General features: G+C 42.6%; 2 protein-coding genes across 4 annotated transcripts; both read left to right on the forward strand.

Annotated features, from left to right (window-relative positions):
• Positions 1–6,414: 6,414 nt before the first annotated feature.
• Positions 6,415–9,074, forward strand: myct1a (myc target 1a). Of its 2 annotated transcripts, XM_056294744.1 has the most exons (3): positions 6,504–6,540; positions 6,573–6,707; positions 7,737–9,074. In XM_056294744.1, the coding sequence occupies exons 2-3, from the start codon at positions 6,653–6,655 to the stop codon at positions 8,282–8,284; spliced, it is 603 nt and encodes a 200-aa protein (XP_056150719.1). In that variant the 5' UTR covers positions 6,504–6,540; positions 6,573–6,652; the 3' UTR covers positions 8,285–9,074. The 2 variants fall into 2 exon arrangements, with proteins under 2 accessions (XP_056150718.1, XP_056150719.1); XM_056294743.1 differs by having other exon boundaries at positions 6,415–6,707.
• A 470-nt stretch (positions 9,075–9,544) lies between these two features.
• Positions 9,545–22,416, forward strand: serac1 (serine active site containing 1). Of its 2 annotated transcripts, XM_056294609.1 has the most exons (17): positions 9,545–9,637; positions 10,086–10,186; positions 10,339–10,375; positions 10,516–10,658; positions 11,327–11,416; positions 12,137–12,268; positions 12,363–12,484; positions 12,808–12,936; positions 13,311–13,424; positions 13,760–13,922; positions 14,200–14,350; positions 14,522–14,663; positions 14,902–15,002; positions 17,561–17,658; positions 18,666–18,848; positions 19,116–19,259; positions 21,451–22,416. In XM_056294609.1, exons 2-17 carry the CDS (start codon positions 10,096–10,098, stop codon positions 21,585–21,587), a joined length of 1,977 nt encoding a protein of 658 aa, XP_056150584.1. In that variant the 5' UTR covers positions 9,545–9,637; positions 10,086–10,095; the 3' UTR covers positions 21,588–22,416. The 2 variants fall into 2 exon arrangements, with proteins under 2 accessions (XP_056150584.1, XP_056150585.1); XM_056294610.1 differs by lacking the exons at positions 10,339–10,375; positions 10,516–10,658.
• Positions 22,417–22,614: the final 198 nt, after the last annotated feature.

Raw genomic sequence — 22,614 nt, forward strand, 5'->3', positions numbered from 1 at the left:
AAGGAGCAGTACGATGGTTGTCTGGACCTATTTTGGATTTAGGAAAGATACTGCACAGAGTCAGGTATTGTGCAGAACGTGTCTTGCTACCATAGCTACAACACAGGGCAACACTACAAACCTGTACCAGCATTTAAGAAAGCATCACAAGGCCATGTATGACAATTGCATGGCTAAAAACCTGACCACTAACGTGTCAAGTAGGCCGAGGGATCATTGACCAAACTGTTTGAGAATGTCTTCTACTACTGGTTTGAGAGGGACAAGCCAGAGATTTGATGTGTGCGTTAGGCTTGATATTGCATCATACAGAGGAAGGAATTAAAGTCACTAGAGATCAAACATCCCAGGTCAGTAGTATGTACAATTAGGGTGTGGCAAACCATTGTACATATATTGATGGGATCTACTGCCATCAGGGCCAAGATGGATAACCTCTGATTTGCTTAAAAATAGCACACACTCACATGTCACCACAGCACATGTTCATCCAAGAATCTGATTTGCATGTCACAGCCAGAGTAAATGAAGGTGTTGATAAGGAGTTTAAGAAAGTGTGGTTCAGGCAAGGGAAAGACAGTGATCTTATGACTAGTGATTGGATGTACTGGGATGATGATATGTGTGCATTGACGGTTGTGCCGACCCCCGCCGTAGCCAGACTCCACTGGGAGTATAACTCAACACCACGTGTCTTTTTAGCCAAAACATGTGACATCCAGTGGGAGGATTTGGGGCCGTGGGTCACTCAGTGTTCACAAGACCGCGGACACAAGATCTCTAAAAAAAAGAAAAGAAAAGGTAAACAGCTCAAAATAAGTGGAAGCCATCCTCAAAATTCGAAAACCTTTCACTGAGAGGCAATTAATGTCCTTTTTAGGAAGGACAGGCCACTGTAGACAGTGGATCTGTGACTTTGCATCCATGGAGGGTCCACTACCATCTATTACGCATGGCTATGGACTAAAACCAACTGAGAATGTGACGTAGACAGAGGCTGCTGATGCAGCTCTCCCTCAACTAAAACAGACTTTGACTACCATGGCTACTTTAGGACTGCCTGACCCAGACAGACCATTCACACAGACTGTGGATGGAGAAGCAGGTTTTATGACATCTGTGTTGATAAGATAGAGAGAGAGACAGACAGACAGAGGAAGGAAAAAAGAATAAGTGCACATATATAAATAACGTATGGCAGCCTGAGGATGGACGTCCTTGCCTGCCTAAGTGTTTGTTTCCTTTTTATGTAAAATTGGCGCATGGGACGGACCATGTGTCAAAAGGGGGGGGGGGCGCAGTAAACAAACACTGGTTTGCAAGAGGCTTCACAAATTATTCCCAAAAGGTTTCATTAAAAAAAAAGAAGTTTGATTTGCTTGAAAAATAACGCCACAAGAGGGCAAATCACACAAGACTCGAGCCACCCTCGAGCCACCCTCACCTGCAGATGGATTTCATTAAACTAACACCACGTGAGGGAGAAACAGATTGTCTTGTGATTGTTGATGTGTTTTCTAAATGGGCCTGAAGTTTCCCTACAGGAAAGGTAGATGCCTCCGCAGTGCATTAGCAAAGATTAAGAGAGATTATTCCCGGATGGGGGATACCATGGAAGATCAGCGGTGATAACGGAACTCATTTTGTGAATAGTGCTTTCAAAAAAAAAAGTTTGTGCTGTCAGCAGAGCTTTTTTTCACAAAGCCAAACAAGACTGTCGAAGTTAGCTATGTGGTACGGCGAGGCAATAGCGAAGGCTGGAAAGCCATGTACTATGGGGGGAACGGTTTCTGAGAGACTGCATGCCGCAGGTAGGGAATATCGTTTGCCCGGAGAAGGCACCTTTATTCGGACACGTCAGTCTCAGCCCAAATACAATGGCAGAATGGCTCAGCGAGTTGTCAGGCGACATTTACGGTTTGCATTTACAGGCGACAGTTGTGCACTAAAGCAAACGATTTCACGCACTATTCTTTGGCACTTGATGAAAGCACAGATGTAAATGACAATGCTCAGCTCAACATAGTGACACTGGACAGGAAGCTCCCCCTCGCATTCACTTTGAGCATATCTGGGGGGGGGGCTGCTACTGCTGGATCTTGAGGGTCTCAGCCCCCTATAATTTGAACCCTGAGAATATATCTAAGATAATAAAGTCAAACAAAATTTACTACCAGGCATATGATATTCAGAATTTTTAAAAAAAGAGACAAATAAATGGGCATAATCAATCACTTCCAGACTCCAGGGCAAACAATAACAACTAAATTAGCACTTGGGAGTTTCTAAATGGATCCATAAATGCTGCTTCTTGTGGTTAAGTTGCCAGAATCAGCTATTTAACTTGCCGAAGCGTAAAATGCAGTGTAGCTGGAAAGGTCTGCAGCTCTACAGGACAGGCAGGACTGCTGAGCACTGCAATTTTACCGCAGTTCGGCTCAGCTCGGGGTGACCTCTGCAGACCAGAGGCCCTCAGGACCGGGCCTAGGCCACACTGAAGGAGAGAGGAAGAGAGATTGCAGTGGGGTCAATTGGGAATTCTACCAGGGCGGTTGGCAGCCAAACTCTTTTACACGAGTTTTGTCTCTCTTATCTTGTCGGTGCACACCCAGAGAGCTGGGAGGAACCCTACCAGCCAGCAACAGTAATCTCTCTCATACACAGTCAGCAGTTTTTACAAAATCTTATTAGAAAGCAGACCCGTATATCAGTCGACCTCTCTATTGATAAATGGCGACGTGCCAGAGAAACATACGAGTGTTATGCTGCTCCTGAGATCATTTTTCACGCTCCTCACCTGCTTACCGGTGCAGCTGTATGTGCAACTTTATTTCATTTTTTTTTCTTTTCTATTAACATCCTTCATGTTACATTACATCCTACATTACATAGGTGGGAACATAAAGCAGTGGGTCAGGACATTTAAAATGATTCACGCGCTTGTGTCGACATGATTTGTGGCTAAGGTCGACTATGGATGCAATATCTGTTGAGGAGGTCTACGACTTATATCTAGAATAATGGCAAGGAGAGCAGGACAAAAAAGAAAAGAAAAGAAAAGAAAAGAAAAGCAATATGTCATGGAGTATATTGCCACCTACTGTTCAATAAGAGAACTAATTATTTTTGCCTGCTGGTCTTTGTTGGTCTCAGGTTCTGGGGAACCCACTGGTTTACAGGAAGGTTGATAGAGGATCTTTCAGTCCTCAAAGCCACTATGACCAAGAAAGATAGCTCATTATGTTCATTTTTTATTTAACACCAAGTTAGGTTTCCACATCATGGGTGTATCCAAAAGACGGGGTTGGGTGGGTCATTCGACCTACCCTAATAAAATGTATTCAATAAAACCAGGAAATGGTTACCTTGGGAACAAAATAAGCTAGTTGTCATTACCATATCCAAAGGAGTTGAATCAAGTGCAACTGGACTTGGTATATATCCGTGAAGACGTTTCGCCTCTCATCCAAGAGGCTTCCTCAGTTCATGCCTTTCTGACTAGACCAAGCTAGTCTGACTGTCATTACCATACAAGGCTTTTAAGCCTGAAATATCCATTAATTGGCAATCATTCCAGTAAATTACTAATTTAAGTATACTATACAATAGTGTGGCGGCGCGGTGGCCTCACAGCAATAAGGTCCTGGGTTCGAACCTCGGGGTTGTCTGACCTTGGGGGTCATCCCAGGTCATCCTCTGTGTGGAGTTTACATCTTCTCCCCGTGTCTGCGTGGGTTTCCTCCGGGTGCTCCGGTTTCCTCCCACAGTCCAAAGACATGTAGGTCAGGTGAATCGGCCGTACTAAATTGTCTCTAGGTGTGAATGTGTGTGTTGGCCCTGTGATGGCCTGGCGGCCTGTCCAGGGTGTCTCCCCGCCTGCCGCCCAGTGACTGCTGGGACAGGCTCCAGCATCCCCGTGACCCTGAATAAGGATAAGCCGTTTGGATAATGGATGGATGGATATAATACTGTATTTGTAGCCACAGTAGGTCAAAGGCCGGCTTCCATAAGAAAGGCTTTGCTCAGAAGAGAAAGGTTCACTTTTGGGGGGAAAAAAAGACCCACTCATTTTACCAGGGTGACTACATTCCTGTATACATCAGTGTTCACCTTACATACCACATATGACATTATAGAGGAGCCCGGTAAAATGGAGATTTCAATAAATTCGCAGATACCTTACTTGTGTTCGGCTTTCCAGGATATAACGGGGTACCCTTCACTGCAGCCTACATTTTTGTCTTTGCTCCCCTCTTTAAATCAAATGGATCGAGACCCGTTATCAGTCCATCGCCCCGCTCAGACATCTTACCAATGCTAATAAGCACCAGCTTGAACTCCAACTCAAAAACACAGGAACGGTTATCTAAAGGACGTCCTCCACCTGTGTACAAACCAACTCGTATCGCTACAGTTAATGAGGACACAATTGCCCTGCCATTCGAAGGCGTAGCAGTGGAAGTTTGCTGGCTCATGTGGATGAGGTGTGTGGCCCCGCCAACAATGACAGGAAGTCACAGCTAAGGTCAGATCACTCACTCTCTCTGCTCGGGAGGCGGCAGATTGGAGGGTCCTCCCTCTTTTGGTCAAATTTATTTATTATATCTTTCATCTATAAGACTATAAGATCATCAAAAATTAATTTTATGTTTGTACTTATGGCTTACGGTTGGCATTAAAGTCTACAGTGAAGTTGCGGGCAGGATTAAAGTTAAGGTCTCAAGGGAATTAGAAAATAAATAATCGGAAAGTGGGTGGCGCAGTGGTTAGCGCGGTCGCCTCACAGCAAGAAGGTCCTGGGTTCGAGCCCCGGGGTAGTCCAGCCTTGGGGGTTGTCCCGGGTCGTCCTCTGTGTGGAGTTTGCATGTTCTCCCCGTGTCTGCGTGGGTTTTCTCCGGGTGCTCCGGTTTCCTCCCACAGTCCAAAGACATGTAGGTCAGGTGGATCGGCCGTACTAAATTGTCCCTAGGTGTGTGTGTGTGTGTGTGTGTGTGTGTGTGTGTGTGTGTGTGTGTGTGTGTGTGTGTGTGTGTGTGTGTGTGTGTGTGTGTGTGTGTGTGTGTTGGCCCCGTGATGGGCTGGCAGCTTGTCCAGGGTGTCTCCCCGCCTGCCACCCAATGACTGCTGGGATAGGCTCCAGCATCCCCGCACCCCTGAGAGCAGGATAAGCGGTTTGGATAATGAACGGATGGATAATCAGAAAGTACATTTCAAATAAAGTGACATGTATTACTGTATTATGTGACTTGTCTCGAAGTGGAGAGAGAAAGCGGGCCACAAAGTGCTCCTGATTTACTGGGGGGGGGGGGGGGGACCCAAATATGAACCCTTTCATCCCCCTCTGTGCTGGCATGGATGACCTGACAGAAGTGAAAAGGAGGGCCACGCTATGAAACAATGCTGGCCCGGGGATCACCAGTATGGTATGAGCAGCCTCGCAAACATCCACTGTATCCCGAGGATCCCGAAAAGAGAAACTGGATAGGTGTTTGGGGCACATTTAAAGCACAGCTGTGCTGCCTTTCTGTCTTATCAAAGCCCGGTGTTTTTACTGGACCTCTCCGGCTGACAACGGACCAGACATCCTATGCAGGCACCACTGACCTGGCAGACGCTGTGGAAAGACTGAGCATGCTAACAAAGACGCTGGAAATCAGAACAGGCTCAAATATTCACATATTCAAGGGATGATTTGAAAAAGTAAGCAAAGAGCGGTATCTTTTTTTTTTTTTGTCCATTGATACAAGCTGTTATTATGAAGACTGGTTATTACCACCGTCTGTGCCAACTGAGGCTTTCCCTTCCGCATCCATGTCAGACCCAAAGTTATAATTGCTGGTGCGACTCTTGGGGAAAAATGTCGCCTGTGGTCTCTGTGGTGTGATGATGGAATATCAGAAAATACTGAGAATGATTACCGAGGGAAAACAGAGGGGAGACCAGTATTTGGTAATGTAATGAAAAATACCTTATGAGGTGGAGGTGATGCAGTTTCACATTAGTCAACCTTAAGGAAATGATGGGAGGGGAAGTGATTACGGCACCCCTTCCAACACACACACACACACACACACACACACACACACACACACACACACACACACACACACACACACACACACACACTAACTAACCCTCAACTCCCACCTCAGCCCCGGGATTTCTGTCCTGGACAGATAAGCGAGTCCTGTTGCTAATTTCAAGCAGAAAAGCAGGAAACGTGACAGTGAAGTTTTCCGCTTCCATAAACAAGAGAGTCGCCAGCAGTAGCCTTGGAGGGAATCCTGTGTGCCTCTGGACTGAGTCTCTCTCAGAGAGAGAGAGAGAGAGAGAGAGAGAGAGAGAGAGAGAGAGAGAGAGAGAGAGAGAGAGAGAGAGAGAGAGAGAGAGAGAGAGAGCAGACAGACAGGCAGGGACAGGAAGAAGGGAGGAGAAAGTGAAATAAAGAGGGCAGGCAGAAAGAGAAGAAAGTACACCAAAGGCAAAGAGACAGAAATAGAGATTAACAGAGAGGGAGCGAGGGAGCGAGGGAGAGAGAGCGAGAGAGAGAGAGAGAGAGAGAGAGAGAGAGAGAGAGAGAGAGAGAGAGAGAGAGAGAGAGAGAGTGAGAGGATCCATAACAATCTCTCTACTCCTCTGAGCGAGCAAAGTCATGGCTGAAAACAACACAAATCTCTTTCAGGAAATACTTCAATCTTTTGATGCCGGTGAGTATTTTTAAGGGGTTCTCTCCCTTTTATCCGTTCTTCTTGATGTGGTCGCCATAATTGGCAGTGCAATTTTCTTAGGATTTCCAGGTTTTAATGACCCCGAGACGCAGACGTGTAGATTTAATCTGTCCTGAGGATAACAATCAAACTAAAGAGAATATTCAAAGAAAAGAAAAAAAAGATAACTCATTTCAAATAAACAGGGTAGCGGAGATGGTCTTTTGCTGGTGTTTCTCTTACTGTTTTTTCCCCAAATAGCATTTCCAGATGATGTCTGACAATGTCTGCTTTTCCCTTTTCCTTACCTCAAGGAAAAAAAAAATACAAAAAAAAGAAAAAGAAAAAAAGAAGTGTGGAGTTGTGGAGTAGTAGCCGAGTAGGTCAACACTTTATAAAACTCAACTATATTGAAAGGAAATTGATTTGTTTTCACTGGCTGCAGACCAATGGGGTTCGTCTTAGTTGCTGTGTCCTCTTTTTTCTTAAGCATGCACATGTTGGGACTATTGCTTCCAGACAAGCGGAGACTAAAAAAAAGAAAAAGAAAAAAAAAAGCCAATCTCCATTTTGTGGGAACGAGATGCAATCAGTTTGTTTTTTTCTGAACAGCTTGCTCTGGTAAACAAGACAAAAGGAAGGCCTGTTACTGGCACTCTTCCATCTGGTTATAGCTACGGGTTTCTATAATCTCAAGGCAACACCGTGGATTTTAATTGAAGCACTCCCCCTCCTTAGGGGATGATGAGAAATCCAGTTTCTAGGGATGAAGTGCATTTATATGCATTATGGATACATAGCTGTCTTTATGAGTTTTTAACCCCTCCAAGCAGTGCTGCAGCTCAAATACAGTGTAAGTGGGGGAGAGGAAATAATATTAAGCACCTCATATATGTATGATAAAAAGCTTAGAAAGAATCCATTGACAGAGGATATATATGCATGTATAATGCACATGATCTTCAGAAAGGCCTTCTTCATAGCATAGATCACATCATCCTTAATTTGCTTATTTCTGTCTCTCTATAGTCCCTCTGATCATTGCCTTCTGTGTGTCTATGGCGGTGGGTCTTGTTTTGGGGGCGCTGGTCTATGTGATCCTGACCTGGATGTCCCGTCGCAGAGCAGGCTCTGCCAGCATCACCCGCCGCCCCAATCGTCAGTCCCGCAACTCCACCCGCGCCCGTCCAGGCTTCAACCGTAACAGCAGCTACGACCGCCGCAGCAACAACAGCTTGGTCAGTGCCGCCTTTAGCTTCCACCGCCAGGGCTCCTCCCCGGACCAGGTTGACCCACTTGGGCGCAAATCAAGCTTCAGGGCCTCCACCTTCCACCCTCTCCTCCAGTGCAGCCAAATTGCGAGGGAGGCAGAGGAGGGGAGCCAGACCACGCTGCCTCGCACCCCAACGCTGACCACCTCAACTGGGTCCGCTCACACAGCCAGCACTCCAGCTGCCACCTCATCGAGACCCGAGTCTTTCTGGGGCAACAGTGGTCTGAGGGGTTTCTATGTCACACAGACCCCACCTCCAGCTTATGAGAGCATTATAAGAGCTTATCAGGAAACCTGCACATGAGTTGAAGAGGAGTCCTGCCAATGGGAGAGAGACTGGCTGACTGAATATGCCCCATCTTGTCGGTGGATGCAAAATTGAAAAGAAGGAAATCTTATAAACCCTGTAATAATGGAAAGGCGGGACTAAGTGGGAAAAAAATGGCAAAGTTGGGTTCACTTAAGTGCTCCAACACACTAATGATCATAAAATTTGGGGATTGACGGTTGTTGCATCTGAGTCAACAACCAATGTGTATTTCTTTTCTTAGGTCAGTATGTATGGAACATTGACAAAAGCATACTTGCCTGTCACCAGCTATCAATGCTTCCAATCTCTAATGACTAACATCGACTCTAATGAATGTTTGTAAGTGGAAATCAATAATACCTCTTTATTACTGCCATCAATATTCAGAGGTGATAGACATCCATGTATGCTTGCATAGTTTTTGATTATTCAAGGTGCAACAATCAAAACAAGAACTTTTTATTGATGGGCATTTGTGTTCTGTGACATAGCTGCAACATTGCCTCGGCTATATACCACATGCTATCTACATTGCTATAAAATAAATTATGTGAGACGATCTAAGTATGACTTAAATGAAATCCCCACAGATTAAAACTCAAGGTTTTTCATTGTTCACAGCTACTGGTTATATGGTTCTATGGAATTCAAAGGAATCTGCAAAATGTGTTATGTGAAAATGAATGAGTGAGATGAATGGATGGGACAACTTCTGGATTGTCTATATTTTGAATTTCTGAAATTCTGTTCTAAGTTAATATAAAACAATAAAGTGGCAAAGAGATCATAGATTAATTTTTGATTAAACGATGGGGACCAGAAAGCTTGTGAATCACTTGTGCATTGGTAAGAAAAGAAGAAGCAAAAAAAAAGCAAAACCCATACCCGGTGTGGAGCTGAATGCCACACTCATACAGTCACATAGACAAAGCCTACCTCTCTGACTGATCCCTTTTCCTGAGGAAGGAATTCTCTCACCAGATTGTAATGAAGATTCAGAGACAGACATCTGCTAGTTATTGACCGTCAGTCAGGTGTCATCGACTGAAAGGTACACCAGCCCTCAACACTGTAACAGGGGACCTACAGACAGAATACATTTTATTCAGTTCTGAATAAAACACCAAACTCTTAAAAAAGGCACAACTCTCGCAGGCCGGGCACGCGTATTATCATATTCTCGCGTGATTTGCGGTAGATTACGTATTATTTGTGAGACACGTTTGTGTTTATTTTCAAGGCGCTGTCGCTTAATAGTAGTAGACTTAGGGGTGTGAATCGGGTAACGACAAGAGGCAAGTTGAGGGAGCCGACTGTCCACTTCATAACGGGTCATCACTTAATAAGGTAACTGTAAAGTTTAACAGAAAGACTGGGAGTCATCTTGTTACACCCACCATGTTAGCGGTAAAACAGTTGGCTTCAACACAGCTAAAATTTACGTTAGTAGTGGCTGTAAGCTAGCTCGAAGCTACCTGCTCTTGCTGGGCTTGACAGGTGATGTGGCCAGGCGCAGCCGATATGTGGCTCTTCCGTTTATTTTAAAAATATCGATACATTTTAAAATAACAATGCGGTGACATGAGTTGTGTGTAGCACACAGCTAACCAATGTCATAAAGTGTTGTGTTTTGGTCTCCCATTGTAGCTCTCGTTATTGATAATGACTGACGCAACGTTAAGAATGGCTGTGAACTAGGGATGTAAGGGACGTAAAATCTAGCAATAGTCAGCCTAATGCCATTAGGTAACACGTGTCGTTTCTGTTGCTCTGACTGACCCGGGCGAATGTACAGGAGGAGGAGGATGTCTGTTTCTGCTCTTCGGATGATCCGCTGCCGGAGACTAAGTACAACTGGCTCAGGCGTGAAACGATTACTTCCGTGGAAGAACATAAGTAAGTTGTGGATCATGACGAAACATACGGGTATAACTCTCAGACATCAGAGATTTAACGATCAGACGGACATTGATTCGACCTTGCTGCTCTCGTGTTTCGATCTTTAAAAATTGTGTCTAATGTACGTTACTCTCTGGCTCTAAATGTAGGAAAGATTGCTAAAGTGACCGGGGCCGTTGTGTTGGGGTGAGTTACGTTAGTCCCACGCACTGTTGATTCTGGAATAGCCATAACTGATCTCTCTTTACTTTGTTATTTTAGTGTCACTTCCAAAGAGGAACTTATGTCCATCCACTACTGTTTATATCAATGGTCTCGTTCCACAGTGGCTGTGTTTTTATCACTTATGAGGTTGTGTCTTTGGACAAGGCCGTGACAGTTGACACTCGGGCAATTCTGCAGGAGAAATACAAGTCCTACATCTATCTGAAAGCCACTCCCTGTAATGAGCAGGAGAACCTTGCCACAGGTACTGAATGTAATTCACCTGCTCTCTATGATGGAGGGCAGAAGTCCTTATGTATCCCTTAATAACACCACAAAGGCTGTCACCTGTTAGTGTGAATTTCACAAAACAGTCCAGGAATATCTAGTATTGTGGTTATGTTGTTTCTATGTGGGCTGTTTTTTTAGCTTTTGATTCTTAATTGGGGGTGATTTATCAACAGGAACATAATGCACACTGCCCATACACATGTTCAGTTTAACAGGTCAAAACCAGATAGATAATGTTAAGCAAGAACTTGCTTAATGACTGAAGCTTTTCCCTAGATGAGCAGCATGTGTTATTGAGTGCATTATGCCAGGTGTTCAGTGATCTCTCTTTATACTTCCTGTCTCTCATTCCTTCCTCTTTTAGCTCCTACCTAAATAGCAAAGTCTGTTGCTTGCTCTCAGTTCCGCTGGTCAAGGCTTACGTTACTGAATGGAAACAATCACCAACCTACATTAAGATAACAGCCAACATCCAAGCCATACTTAACAGTTCTTTCTAGTTGTTTCTGCTATGCTTTTTCTTCATTAAAGTGCTACATTTTATTAGATTTAAATTATGACAGATTTGTAAATCTAATTCTATACAAAACACAGTGCTAAGTAGCTTGCTGTAGCCATTTTTTCCCGCTGTGCCTGTTTCAGGACTTACACACAAAGCAAGGAGAGAGCTTCATAAAGCAGCAAGACGCTTTCTGGAAGTATCCTCAAGGATTTTTATGCAGCCACTTGATGGTGAGAAAGAAAGTAATATAGCGTATACCCATTACACTGGTTTGTCAAGAACGCATGCTCAAAGTACGCACTTTGAAACCCACGATTCTACTTTTCTTCTGTTCAAAGTATTTGGAAGCAGAAGTCAGTGATGCAAATAGTAACATATAATACTCATTCTGGAAACCGTATCATTGTGCAGCTGCACCCAAGACAAAGGTCAACATGTCTCATGACTGGCTACTCAGTTCTGTTTTGTACGTACACATAGGCCAAAGGAAACACCTGCCTCTTACTTCCTGGGTTTGAATGTCAGAGGGTTTGTACATTTCTATGTTTGACGCACTAGAATAAACTAACATTGCTCTCCGTCTGATACTTTAGTTAATTTAGTATTAGTCACGCCTACTTTTTAACCACATAATAGATTTACCAAAATTGTGTAGCAATAAGTGAGTGATCATTTGTGTTATTAGATTTGTATAGGCATTAATAATAATTACACCTTTGACCTTTTGGAACTTGATAGCTGCCCAGTTGATGAATGAAGGTTTGAAAGAAGGACAGAAAGGTTTGCAACTTCATGACTTTGGTAGTATTCGTGGTAGGTGGTAATTAATGGTAGATGTAGTTGAATAATTAGGGTAAAATAATTTAAGAGTGCCCGTCGGAAGAATAATTTTAGTTTTCCTCTCAATTATGGCACTCAGGGGTTTTGTTCTGTCCTTTTGCATGTCTCAGAGCACTTCACCCATCTGGATGCCGACCCTCATGAGGTGGCATTGTGGGTGTTGCTGAAGAGGACAAAGTCAGCTGCTAAGGCTGTCAGATTACAGGCTGTCCAAGAACTTGCAGACAACCACCACTGGCATGGTAATATAAACAAATACCACAGTGTCTCACTTTTAGTAAATGTTTGTAAGTCAGGTGACCTTGGATTGGTTATTGCCCTCTGTCTGTCACATAGAGTATCAATACCAGACAGCAGCCCAGGTTATAGACCAACGGACAGCATTGGGTTTGGCCCGAACCCCTCAGGTGGACCTGCGTTTCTTCCTGTCCCCACCGGCACTGGCTGACCTGGAGGATGTATATTATTCATATTATATTACTTACTTATTCTGCACACCCCTGATTAAATTCTATTTTGACCCTGCTCATACTATGGACACAACTGAAATTAGTTTGCTTGCTTTTGTGATCTAAAACTTAAGTTTTTCTTTTAAAGTTTTAATGTACATTTCTGGTATGGTCTCCGATTATGACGAAGTGCGATACATGTAGTTCTTATTCTGAACAAAAAGGTAAATCAGTCAGCGAAACTATCTGCTCATTACATGGGTTGTCTGTTGAAACTACACTTGTAAGTAATGACTGCATGGTACCTAAGACAGATAATGTCTTCTTTGCAGGGTTTCTCAATAGAGGATGGCCTAAGACAGCTTCTGGCATCTTTGCCCCAATCTGATGTGGACAAATGTGTTCAGTACTTTACCTCTCTTGCCCTGAGAGAGAGCAGTCAGTCTCTGGCAGCACAACGGGTAAAATGCACAGATAGACACACGTGAGCATGCATTCATTCTGTATTTAGAATCATCAGGAATGCAACTGGGAACACAAAATAGCAGGAAAAAATAGTTGTGTTGTGGCGGACACTAGGGGCTATGCCTCTCACCCAGCAGGGCTGTGAGCTGGGGGTGTGGTTTACGTTCCCGGGCTCTCTGGTGCAAGGTTGTTCCTGTTTCAGTTTGGTTTTGGAGCTGAGGAATAAAGTTCAAACTCGCCTTCGTCTCCTGTGTTTTTCCTCATCCTGCCACAGTGTATCCAATAAGAGGAATCCTGAAAATACATTGAAATATTGAATGTTTGAATCTTCCCAATAACTGTTATGTATGTATGCTCTCCTGCATCACAGGGTGGTTTGTGGTGTTTTGGTGGAAATGGACTGCCCTACGCCCAGAGCCTCACATCTGTTCCATCTGAGAAAGTGGAATCCTTCTGTCTACAGGCACTTGTGCAGCACTCAAAGGTAATGATAGCCATCATGCATTTAATCATTTGATCTAGAACTAAATTCTTGTTTTATCATGATTAATTAAATGCAAGTAATGTTTACACCCTTTTTTACCAATGTCCAGCATTCTTAGAGCAGTTCCATTGAAAGTAAGATTCAATACACTCTCTGTTTTGAGTCTGACGTAGGTCAGTTTTGATGATTGAGCTTGAAGTTCTGAGATGCTAATCTGCCTGCTTTTAAAACTTTGGATTTTAGGAGGGAGTAAACGATATCAAAAGTAGTTTTATTTGAATAAAAACAACCATCTCATAGAATTGAACATGCTAAAACTCTTGTCTTATGTCCAGGTCCAAAGTCACTGTGACCACATTGTCAACAATGGTGGTCTGCAGCTCCTCCAGAGGGTCTACCAGCTCCGTAGAGACTCCCAGAAGATTCAGAGGAACATCGTCCGCATCATTGGAAACATGGCACTCAATGAAAGTGTACACCAAGCCATAGTACAGTCTGGTGAGGCTGCCTCAAACACAACAAGAATAAACGAACTGTTTACAACAGGTCATAAGTGACAGTTGTAAGACAGTTGGAAAAAGAACTGTTATGAAATTAAGATTACAGATTTCTGTATAGCCATATGTGTCATGTGGACTTCCTATAGTATAATGATCTGCTATAAAAGATGGAATATTGTGAATTCAAAAGTCTACTTCAGGCAATTTTGCCCTCTTATTTTTTATTTGACTTTTCCATCTGTATAAATGCCACATACTGTTGTGTTGACCTGCAGGCTGGGTGTCTGTTCTGGCTGAGATGATGCAGTCTCCTCATGTGATGCAGGCATCTCATGCAGCCCGTGCTCTAGCCAACCTGGACAGGGAGACAGTGAGGGAGAAATACCAGGATGGAGTCTATGTCCTCCACCCACAGACACGAAACAAGTGTGTCCATATGCATATATGAAATTAATTAGTTAGAACTATTGTGATACTGCCAGTAATCTAGTATGAGTTCATCCATCATTAGTTCAGACTTGCACAGCACAGAAAAGTAAAATCTGCTTCTCTTCCAAGTTAAATTTGGTACTCCCTTCTTGTCATGCTAATTTCCAGCCAGCCAATCAAAGCAGACGTGCTGTTCGTCCATGGTCTTCTAGGGGCTGCCTTTAAGACATGGCGACAAAAGGACCTTGATAGTACAGAAGAGGAGAAAGAACCAGGGAGTAGGGAGGACTACACAGAGTGTTGGCCAAAGGTGAGACATCTCAGCCATTGGTGTGCCATGTACATATCTGTAGAGTAATCCTGTCAATAGTCACCAAAAGAGATCCTATCCAGACAAAAAGTCAGCGATATCCAGAAGGATTTCTATTCCCTGTGAAATCCTGTTCATTTCTAATGGGAAATAACAATTTTTCTTGACTCCAGTCAGTTGCCATTCATTTTGTGTGTTCTGTTTTTATTCCAATCATTTATTCCCCTGCATGGGCCAGTCGTGGTTGGCTGCAGATTGTCCAAATCTGAGGGTACTGTCAGTGGAGTATGACACTCACCTGAGTGACTGGAAAGCCAAATGTCCTGCTGAGAATCAGAGGTGAGTAATGTGGACAATTCCTTTGTTTGTTTCATGGTGTTTGAGTATTGTAACACTTTAAAATTGTTTCCCAATTTCTCAAGATTCCCCTGCTTTGCAGGTTTTCATTGTAACCCTGCATACGTAACCAATCACTACTTAATTATGTTAGATTTGGCACACCTGGAATGATTAACTACAACTACATGACTGGTTGAGTAAGTACAAGCAGGCTTATGCATGTAGAGTTACAATGAAAATCTGCAGGCCGGGGTCCTACAGGCCTGGATTGGGAAACACTGCTTTAAGAAAACACCATTATAATGACAATGACAATCCTAATCTTAGATAGTGTGATCATGATTACCAGCTGTAATTTTTGAGGTGCAAAATTATCTTACTGTACTATTGAAGTCACCTTTGAACACCTTGACTTTCTTACTTCAGGAGGCAATTTGAAACTATTTCAATATTGGCAATATTCTGCCCTAATTAATTAGGGAAATTAAATTGACGTGATTACTACTGATATTTTGTGAAACTTTCCGTCAATCAACTGGTCCACTAGTTTTGGACCAGTTGATTCATTGAGTATGTTTAAATACACACTAATAATACAATCAAACTAAAGGGTAGTACTGAAAGGTAGTATTCAGGCTTTAGAAACAGCTCTGTAAACGCCTCTGTTCAACCATCTTTATCAGGGAAAGGTCATAATCAGAGTATGGATAACACAACTAGGGATGGGTATCATTAAGATTTTAATGGTACTACTACTCTTACTGATACTGCTTACTGAGCCGGTACTTTTTTTTTTTTGTGGCTTTTCCCCCCCTCTTTTTCTCCCCAATTACCCTTCGATTACATAAATATAAATAAGTACTATAGATGACAATAACAAAGGAAAAAGACAACATTTAATTTTTTTGTTTTTTTTAATTTTCCCCAATTATATCTGGCCAATAACCCCACTCTTTCAAGCCGTCCCGGTCACTGCTCCACCCCCTCTGCTGGTCCGGGAGGGCTGCAGACTACCACATGTCTCCTCTGATACATGTGGAGTCGCCAGCCGCTTCTTTTCACCTGACAGTGAGGAGTTTCGCCAGGGAGACGTAGTGTGTGGGAGGATCACGTTATTCCCCCCAACTCCCCTTCCCCCCGAACAGGCGCCCCGACCGACCAGAGGAGGCGCTAGTGCAGTGATCAGGACACATACCCACATCCGGCTTCCCACCCGCAGACACGGCCAATTGTGTCTGTAGACGCCCGACCAAGCTGGAGGTAACATGGGGATTCTAATCAGCGATCCCTGTGTTGGTAGGCAACAGAATGGACCGCTACACTACCCAGACGCCCTTCGATCCGGTACTTTAACAGTACTCTTGTCAGTTCTTTTAAGAGAAAAAACAAAATAAATTAAGCACAGAATTAACCTTGCTTTATTTTCTCATGTCTTGACTGAGCGTTACTTTTAATTATTAACCCATTTCTGGAAAAATTAATTAACTCCGTGTGGGCTCCAGGCTGCTAGCATACATAACATATACCTGAGGTGGATGTGGCAACGAGAGATGAACTACGAGCTAGACAGTCAAAAACTGTGCATTTCTCCACCTGTATTTGATGCACTTTCACTAGATGTTTCTTAAAAATTGCTTGTGTTTGTGATATTGGTCTATACAAAGAAAACTGACTTGACTTGTGTTTCCACCCTTACATGCGAGACTTGTTGCACTTTTTGGCAACAAGCATTGTCAGCATTGACTCTAGTGACATATAAACACACTTTTGACTGTTTAGTCTCTACGCCATTGTCACTACGAGCAGGCTCTGTGTGTGTGTGTGTGTGTGTGTGTGTGTGTGTGTGTGTGTGTGTGTGTGTGTGTGTGTGTGTCTATTTACATTCTAAAGACCATCATAGTTCTGCATGGGTCTTCCAACTGATCAAAGATCTGTAGAAATTGTCAGGGGTGTTTGTGCGTGCATAAGTGTGCGCGCTCACATCTGAGAGAGATGCAGAGAGCTGGCCCCACCCCTTGGCTCACACATACGACAGGCTCCGAGAGAGAGATCGCTCTTCTGGATTGGGAATAGTGAAAATGCATCATAGATAAATGTCTTAATCTTATTGCAAATTAGAAACAGAGGTGGTGAGATAAAAGCTGCAAGATAACGTTTACGTAGCCTAAATAAATAGGAAATTAATTTTCTTAATTTATCCAATGCAAATAGCAGAACCCATCAATACTACGATCTTTAATAATTTAGCAACCCATGCTCGTTTAATACCGGATTTCGGTACCCATCCCTAAACACAATCTTTTGATCTTTTGATTTATTGGCACATGTGTACATCTTAGTTGATGTGCTTTTGGCTCTTTGAAGCTGTGCATTTGAAAATGTCATCAGACACTGTATGCATGCAGCGTGCTGCATGTTATTTCATTTTGTGAATCCATACATTTTTTTTTAATCCTTAAATGCTTGAATGCTCTTTGTAATCTAGGGATATAGGTCTGCATGTAAACTTTCTCATTTCTCATATCATCACTTTGCTTCTCTGTTTTTTTTTTCTCCAGGAAGTCCTTGGCCTTCAGGAGTCGAGAGCTACTGAAAAAGCTGAAATCAGCGGGAGTAGGAGAAAGGCCCGTAATCTGGGTAGCACACAGCATGGGAGGTATGCATTCATGTCTGAACTTTATTGACTTAGTGTGAAATTGGTTTGTGATAAAGTGTTAAAAATAAATTTGGACATATGTCTTTATGCATGCTCAATAATCCAGGTAAGAAAATCACAGAAAGTTGAGTTAGAAAGTGACACAGAAAGTGTCCAGAATGGGATGGGCAACATGATCCAGAAAGGGCTGGTGTGGGTGCTGGTCTTTGTTCCAATCTAGCAGTTACACACCTGGGTCTGCAAATCAAGGTCTTAGCAAAGACTATTGGTTGACTAATAGAATCAGGTGTGTAACTGCTTGGTTGGAACAAGACTATAGTTTGACTAATAGACTCGGGTGTGTAACTGCTTGGTTGGAACAAAGATCTGCACCCACACCGGCCCTTTCTGGATCATGTTGCCCATCTCTGGTCCAGAACTGACCAAGTTGACCTGCAGGCTGGTTCTGTTCTGATTACTTATAGATATGGTCAATAGTGACTAGCGAGGTATGGGCTGGGTGCGGATTGAGGACTGAGGACCAGACTTTGGGAAGTCCTGCACTGTTGGCTGCCATGCTTTGTGCTGCTCGACCTGAGAAAGCCTACTCACAACCCCCCCCCCCCCAAAAAAAACAAAGCCCAATTAATGGGTTGCTTCTTTTGACATTTACATTATTTGAGGACATAGCCGCATTAGATGTTATCTCTATGCTGATAGCTCTTGAGCTCAGAAAAGGAAGCATTTGGTTTGTTTTGGATGGTTTTAGGTGTTTTTGTTTTTTGATTTTGCCTTGCATTTTACTCCCCCTGCACTTGTCTGAGTTTGGAGTAGTAGGATATTTCCAAGTAATAAATCAGTCAATTAAATTTGAGTTAACAGCAGACAGGGATGAAACATCAGAATGCAGCCTATTGACAACAAAAAAAAGAGAAAGAAATAGAATTTCAGTCTTAGATACAAGTTTCTCACATCACAGAAAACTTGTACAAGTCATTACATCTTCATATGTCAAACTTCTTCATTAGGGTTGCTGGTGAAGAAGATGCTGACAGATGCTTTGGATGACCCAGATATGAATGAGCTGATAAAGAAGACTAAGGGTGTTATGTTCTACAGTGTGCCTCACCACGGCACCTACATGGCTGAGTACTCCGTCAATGCCAGATTTCTCCTGTTCCCCTCCATAGAGGTCAGAGAACTCTGTAAAGGTCAGTGATCATGACGGTTCTCTGAGGTATGCTTAAAAGAGTTCTTTTACGCTGTATCTGGTGCTTATTAGACGTCACATAGTTCTGAAGAATGACATTGATTGGGTTTTTCCCAATTATTTTTATGAGACGGCAAAGATTTTTACTTCTAAATATGTTTATTGGGCAGAACACTGAGACATTGCTATGTGACTACCATAGGGAAAACTCTGAATTTAACCCAGGCAAGTGTTCTAATTTTTTTTTTTCTTGGTTTTTCATTTTTAGATTCCCCAGCACTGCGTGACCTAAATGACAAATTTGTGAGCATGGTAAAAGAGCAGGAATTCAAGGTGTTGAGCTTTGCTGAGACAGTTCCTACAAACATTGGCCCCATGATCAAGATACTGGTTGTTCCAACACAGTCAGCAGGTAAACAATTCAGGCAGAGTACGCTGAACATTATACGTGTATCTGTGGTGTACAAACCCCAATTCCAATGAAGTTGGGACGCTGTGTAAAACGTGAATAAAAACAGAATACAATGATTTGCAAATCCTTTTCGACCTATATTCAATTGAATACACTACAAAGACAAGATATTTAATGTTCAAACTGATAAACTTTATAGTTTTTTGCAAATATTCACTCATTTTGAATTTGATGCCTGCAACACGTTCCAAAGAAGCTGGGACAGGGGCAACAAAAGACTGGGAAAGTTGAGGAATGCTCAAAAAACACCTGTTTGGAACATTCCACAGGTGAACAGGTTAATTGGGAACAGGTGAGTGTCATGATTGGGTATGAAAGGAGCATCCCCAAAAGGCTCAGCCATTCACAATCAAGGATGGGGCGAGGTTCACCACTTTGTGAACAACTGCGTGAGCCAATAGTCCCAACAGTTTAAGAACAACATTTCTCAACCTACAGTTGCAAGGAATTTAGGGATTTCATCATCTACAGTCCATAATATCATCATAAGATTCAGAGAATCCGGAGAAATCTCTGCATGTAAGCGGCAAGGCCAAAAACCAACATTGAATGCCCCTGACCTTCGACCCCTCAGGTGGCACTGCATTAAAAACCAACATCATTCTGTAAAGGATATTACCACGTGGGCTCAGGAACACTTCGCAAAACCATCGTCAGTTAACACAGTTCGTCGCTACATCTACAAGTGCAAGTTAAAACTACCATGCAAAGCGAAAGCCATATACCAACAACACCCAGAAACGCTGCCGGCTTCTCTGGGCCCGAGCTCATCTGAGATGGACTGGCGCAAAGTGGAAAAGTGTGCTGTCGTCTGACGAGTCCACATTTCAAATTGATTTTGGAAATCATGGACGTCGTGTCCTCCGGGCTAAAGAGGAAAAGGACCATCCAGATTGTTATCAGTGCAAAGTTCAAAAGCCAGCATCTGTGATGGTATGGGGGTGTGTTAGTGCCCATGGCATGGGTAACTTGCACATCTGTGAAGGCACCATTAATGCTGAAAGGTACATACAGGTTTTGGAGCAACATATGCTGCCATCCAAGCGACGTCTTTTTCAGGGACGTCCCTGCTTATTTCAGCAAGACAATGCCAAGCCACATTCTGCACGTGTTACACCAGCGTGGCTTCGTAGTAAAAGAGTTCGGGTACTAGACTGGCCTGCCTGCAGTCCAGACCTGTCTCCCATTGAAAATGTGTGGCGCATTATGAAGCGCAAAATACGAGAACAGAGACCCCAGACTGTTGAGCAACTGAAGTTGTACATCAAGCAAGAATGGGAAAGAATTCCACCTACAAAGCTTCAACAATTAGTGTCCTCAGTTCCCAAACGCTTATTGAGTGTTGTTAAAAGGAAAGATGATGTAACACAGTGGTGAACATGCCCTTCTTCCAGCTTTTTTGGAACGTGTTGCAGGCATCAAATTCAAAATGAGTGAATATTTGCAAAAAACAATAAAGTTGATCAGTTTGAACATTAAACATCTTGTCTTTGTAGTGTATTCAATTGAATATAGGTCGAAAAGGATTTGCAAATCATTGTATTCTGTCTTTATTTACGTTTTACACAACGTCCCAACTTCACTGGAATTGGGGTTTGTATTTGCCAATAAGGAATACAAAGACAGGAAAGGCATAAACTATGAATTTTATTACAGTTGGTGTTACTTGGGTATCAGTATACTTGGGTGAAGAGGGAGTGACCATCCCTTAACCAAGGGGGTGCTAAGAGTACATCTGTCGCCATCTTACAATGTTGTGATTGCAACCATTCCCAAATCCTCTGTGAATAGTACACATGGCCATTGTATCTCTAGTTAATAGTCACAGCAATTTGCATATGAAACCGATCGTTTTTGGTCGTTATGCCACTGTATTGTTTATAAGGGTGGGGATACCAGCAGTCAGTTGAGACTGAAGAGGTCACTTAGATGAGTGATGAAACATTTCTGTCTCAATAAACGTCGTGCCCCCCAGATGAACTGATTCAACTTTCTGTGATTTTATTACCTGGATTATTGAGCATGCATAAAGACATGTTACATGAGTATTTTCTCTTCTCTTAATCCATACCAAACCCTTGTCTCTGACCCTATTAGTCTTGCTCTAATGTTGAACCTGCTGCTTTTTCAGACCTTGGCATTGGGGACTTAATTCAGGTGGATGTGGATCATCTCAACATCTGCAAGCCAGAGAAGAAAGACTCATTCCTCTACAGGCGCAGCCTCCAATTCATCCAGGAAGCACTTCAGGGTTACATCAACCACTGACACAGACTCACTGACACAAACGCGTTAACAAAACCTACACTTGAAACTGGGGAGAAAAGAATAAAAAAACTCCCCCAGGACAATTGTAACATTGCTGCTTACCCTTGTTGCACATTTGAAAGAACCACCACAAATGATGGTTTGTTTTAAAAAAGATGTATTTTATGTATTTATTAACACTTTGTCACCCAATATTATCAAAAGTACATGGTTACAGTGAAGGAACACAAGGTGCTTATTGCTGTGCTCCTGTAGTCATCCTCTCATGTTGGTCACCCACTTCTTAAAATAATGGATGAGTTTCCTTTAAAAGATTTTAAACATCATCATGACTATGTTTATAAAAAAAAGATATAGGTGATGGGAGATTATTTAATTTTTCGGGCTCTTACCCACTATCATTTTATTGATCGTGTCCATTCAGACTGAGTACCAATCTATATAATAAACATACAATACTGTATCTGGGATGCATTGTGCTGTGTTACCACTCCTAGTGTTCAGTATATGTTTTTTTTACCGGGCGCATGGCTTAAACTTGTCTTTTTTTCTATTTCATGTATTCTATCCCAACCGTTGTATAAAAGTAATACTTTGTGCCATAACATGTTCTCCACACTCCTTACCTCAGATGCACCTGTATTAAAATTATATCTCGGGTTGCTTTATTTAAAAAAAAAATTTAATATCACAAATCAGGTGCTTGCACTTTAACCTCTATATTGGTTATTTCCAATCATATACAAATTACTGACGTGTAAACTTTTACGCTTCATTTAACGTTAAACATTTTATAAATTGTGCACTGCCCTTTAAAATAAAGAAGCTGTGTAACAGATCTGAATGTAGATATCTTCCCCGCGATTATCACCACAATATCATGAATTGCGGTTATGTTTTCCTTTGTGTGTGTGGTTAGGAGGGAAAGAGATAAATTGCGCATTTTAAAGTTGTGTGATTTTTATATTTATATATATAGTATATAAACGGGGCTAGCTGGATATTTGTTTTTAATACCGCAATTCCA

The sequence above is a fragment of the Lampris incognitus genome, chromosome 15 (genome assembly GCF_029633865.1).
Source record: "Lampris incognitus isolate fLamInc1 chromosome 15, fLamInc1.hap2, whole genome shotgun sequence".
In the NCBI taxonomy this organism is placed as follows: Eukaryota; Metazoa; Chordata; class Actinopteri; order Lampriformes; family Lampridae; genus Lampris; species Lampris incognitus.